Source organism: Microtus oregoni, unplaced genomic scaffold (genome assembly GCF_018167655.1).
Source record: "Microtus oregoni isolate MIOR12 unplaced genomic scaffold, Mior012 000008F_ref0000371, whole genome shotgun sequence".
Taxonomy (NCBI): domain Eukaryota; kingdom Metazoa; phylum Chordata; class Mammalia; order Rodentia; family Cricetidae; genus Microtus; species Microtus oregoni.
In genome coordinates, this window is record NW_024543067.1 from 17,335,412 (window position 1) to 17,339,639 (window position 4,228).

General features: G+C 47.8%; 1 protein-coding gene across 1 annotated transcript; it reads left to right on the forward strand.

The window, feature by feature from the left end:
• The first annotated feature begins 1,977 nt into the window (after positions 1–1,977).
• On the forward strand, positions 1,978–3,805 carry LOC121451764 (asparagine synthetase [glutamine-hydrolyzing]-like). The gene is given in 2 exon segments (XM_041657507.1): positions 1,978–2,407; positions 2,409–3,805. Coding segments are annotated over 2 exon segments (1,671 nt in total). The 5' UTR covers positions 1,978–2,006; the 3' UTR covers positions 3,679–3,805.
• The last annotated feature ends 423 nt before the right edge of the window (positions 3,806–4,228 follow it).

Consider the following 4,228-nt stretch of genomic DNA (forward strand, 5'->3'; position numbering starts at 1 on the left):
ATGCAGCATTTACACGTGTTCTGAGGGTCTTTTATCAGTTCCCAAGCCTGACAGGCAAGCTCACTAACCACTGGGCCATGCTTTGAGTCCCTCTACCCAATTCTTTTGAGACAGGTCTCTTACTGAACGAGGAGCTTGTCAAGTAGATTTGCTGGGTGCTCTATAAGGCTCAGGAATTCCCCTGTCCCTGCCTCCCCTGTGTGGAGATGACAGGTGCACGCCACTGTGCCTGGGTTTTCCATGGGTTCAGGTGGTCAGACCCAGGTCTCTGCGTCTTCATAGAAAGCACTTTCCTGCGCTCTCTCTCCTGTCCCACAAACCCTAACTTGTGGACACACATAGTCGCCACTATGATAATCCAAACCTTTAGAGATTTAATGTGACTGAAAGGCAGTTTATTTACAGCATTTGGGCAGCCATCAGCTCCTCCTTTGCCTGCATTGCCAACTGTGCAGATGTGGAGAGGGAAGGGAGGGGCGAGGTGCTGATCAGACTCAGTGGAGAGGGAGGGCATGGCCAAAAGCAGAGATGTGGGTGAACAGGGAGGAGGGTGCAAGAGCCCTGGCATTCACAGGGTGCAGAGGAGTTGAAAAGCAGTTTGGAGATTAAGCATGAATTACGACTTCTATCCTTTCAAACTTGTACAAATGTGAGTAACACTGAAGTGTCTCTTCACCTAGGAATCACACTAATGCTAGACTGTGACCTTGCAAGTCTAGCAGTGTGCTGCTTTGAGTGACAACAGCCCCTATACGCTCAAAAGTTTATGCTTGGTCCTCAGTTAGTGGAACTGTTTGGGAAGGATTGGGAGGTGTGGTCTCACTGGAGGAGGTGTGTCACTGGGGGGGTGGGTTTTGGGGTTTCAAAACCCCGCACCATTTTCAGTTAGCTTGTTTACTCTGCCTCCTGTGTGTAGATCAGATAAAGCTCTCAGCTACTCTCAGCACCAGGGATGCCTGCCTGCTACCATGCTCCTTGCCATGATGGTCATGAACTTACCCTCTGGAACTGTATGTCCCAGTAAACTCTTCCTTCTATAAGTAACCTCTATCACGGTGTCTCTTCATGGCAACAGAAAGGAAGACAAGGTGTGACCCGAACAAGGTAGCAAGCCAGCCATCTGTGAACAGGTTAAATTGTAGACAATGCAGTCACTCTGATTATTTAAAATACTTTCTTTAAAACTCAAGGCCAAACATGTGCCAACTTCTTCATAATTTATGTCTCACAAAATAATATCTCCTCCCTTTATTATTTATTTGGAATTAAACACTTTTATGCAAGGCCATCATTCAAGAATATAATTGAGGGCTGGAGACATGGCTTGGCTGTTAAAATCTAGGCTCATGACCAAAAAGAATATAATTGAGAATATAAAACTCTACTGTAAGAGATTCGCTAAAAAGGTTTTTTAAAAGGGATACAGCTCAATGCACTGCAAATGTAGCAGATATGCACATGCATGCAATGTCTCAAAATGGCTACGGCTGATAAGTGCACACCATAATCACCAAGTTCAATATGTAAAAATGACTCCCTGGGTTGTCTCCAGGAAACTGTGCCAGCCAGATTCCTCCTTGTGTGATGGTATGTCTGGTATAAGCATAATGTAAAGAGGAAAGAGTCGTTCCATCTATAGAGGTTCTAGTCTGTCCTGGCAGAGGTATACTGGGTGGTTTGCACACTGGTGGACAGAAAACAGAGAAGGAAGAAGGGATGTTGGGCCAGACATAACCTTCAAGAGCACAGCCCGAGAGCCACTTCCTCCTGCTGGGCCCTACCTCCCCAGATAGTGTTGCCAGCTCAGGGCCAAATGCACACAAGCCTGTCAGGGATGCCTCACGTTGAAACCATAATGCCACTCAGTGCAGCACAGAATTCTCTGAGATGGTCCCATGAGTCAAATTTTCAAGCGTGGACTGGTTGGGTCCCAGCGACATGATGAAACTTCCCGCACGCGTTGCAGGAGCCGGCGGTTACAAGAGCGCCTGCAGCTCTCCAGCAGCATGTGTGGCATTTGGGCTCTCTTCGGCAGCAACGACTGCCTCTCCGTGCAGTGCCTGAGCGCCATGAAGATTGCGCACAGAGGGCCAGATGCCTTTCGTTTTGAGAATGTCAATGGGTACACCAACTGCTGCTTTGGATTTCACCGGCTGGCCGTGGTTGATCCTCTGTTTGGAATGCAGCCCATACGGGTGAGGAAGTTCCCCTATCTGTGGCTCTGTTACAACGGCGAAATCTACAACCACAAAGCGCTGAAAGAGCGTTTTGAATTCGAGTATCAGACCAATGTGGATGGTGAGGTTATCCTGCATCTCTACGACAAAGGAGGAATCGAGCAAACCATCTCCATGCTGGACGAGGTGTTTGCCTTCATCCTGCTGGACACTGCCAACAAGAAAGTGTTTCTATGGAGTCAGGCCCTTGTTTAAAGCCATGACTGAAGATGGATTTCTGGCTGTGTGTTCAGAAGCTAAAGGGCTCGTTTCGTTGAAGCACTCCACAACTCCGTTCTTAAAAGTGGAGCCCTTCCTTCCTGGACACTACGAAGTTCTGGACTTAAAACCAAACGGCAAAGTTGCATCCGTGGAAATGGTGAAATACCATCATTGTACGGATGAACCACTGCACGCCCTCTATGACAGCGTGGAGAAACTCTTCCCAGGTTTCGAGTTAGAAACGGTGAAGAGCAACCTGCGGATCCTTTTTGACAATGCTATCCGGAAGCGCCTGATGACGGACCGGAGGATCGGCTGCCTTTTATCAGGGGGCCTGGACTCCAGCTTGGTTGCCGCCTCCCTGCTGAAGCAGCTCAAGGAGGCCCAAGTGCAGTATCCTCTCCAGACTTTTGCGATCGGCATGGAAGACAGCCCCGATCTTCTGGCCGCCAGAAAGGTGGCAAATTATATTGGAAGCGAGCATCATGAAGTCCTGTTTAATTCCGAAGAAGGCATTCAGGCCCTGGATGAAGTCATATTTTCCTTGGAAACCTATGACATCACGACAGTTCGAGCATCTGTAGGTATGTATTTAATTTCCAAGTATATCCAGAAGAACACAGACAGCGTGGTGATCTTCTCGGGAGAAGGGTCAGATGAACTTACACAAGGATACATATATTTCCACAAGGCTCCTTCTCCCGAGAAGGCGGAGGAGGAAAGTGAGAGGCTGCTGAAGGAGCTCTACCTGTTTGATGTTCTCCGAGCTGACCGTACGACCGCTGCGCACGGTCTTGAGCTGCGAGTCCCGTTTCTGGATCATCGGTTTTCTTCTTATTACTTGTCTCTGCCACCAGAAATGAGAATTCCAAAAAATGGCATAGAAAAGCATCTCCTGAGAGAGACGTTTGAGGACTCCAACCTGCTGCCCAAAGAGATCCTCTGGAGACCAAAAGAAGCCTTTAGTGATGGGATCACCTCAGTCAAGAACTCCTGGTTCGAGATTTTACAGGACTATGTTGAACATCAGGTCGATGATGCAATGATGGCCGCGGCAGCCCAGAGGTTTCCCTTCAATACTCCCCAAACCAAGGAAGGCTACTACTACCGGCAGATCTTTGAGCGCCACTACCCAGGCCGGGCTGATTGGCTGACCCATTACTGGATACCCAAGTGGATCAATGCCACCGACCCTTCCGCCCGCACCCTCAGCCATTACAAGTCAGTGGCCGAAGCTTAGGTGCTCTCTAAACGCTAGTGTGAAGCGTTTCTTCTGACTCAGAAGGTAGAGACATTGAGACCCAACACAGCAATGATGCGAGCCAGCCACCAACCCCACTCCGGCTTTTGTGGGCATGGAAAGAAATAAAAATATTATATCTGCAAAAAAAAAAATTTCAAGCGTGTCAGTGGGAGTGCAAAGAAGCTCATTCTCATATTTCCCCTGTTGTATCAGCAGCAATGGGAGAAAGACGTAATTCACAAGGCAGATATGGGGTGGGGAAAAAGCATCTGTGCAAAAGGCATGAAAATATTATTTTATAAATATTTCAAAATGAATAGTGCATAGAACTATTATAAGTGGAAACTTATAATCTTTCAACTCAATAAAATTTAATGAGGGGATAGTAGGAAGCAGGCAAGATGAGTGGGGGATTGTTGGCATTAAAGGTTTAAACTGGGATAAGAAAGAGGACGGGGGGGGGGGGTAGCCAAAATGAAGACTCCTTGTAGCAATCCACCATGTCAGTAACTGGCTGCTCCACTGTGGATGAGCCATGCATAGCAGA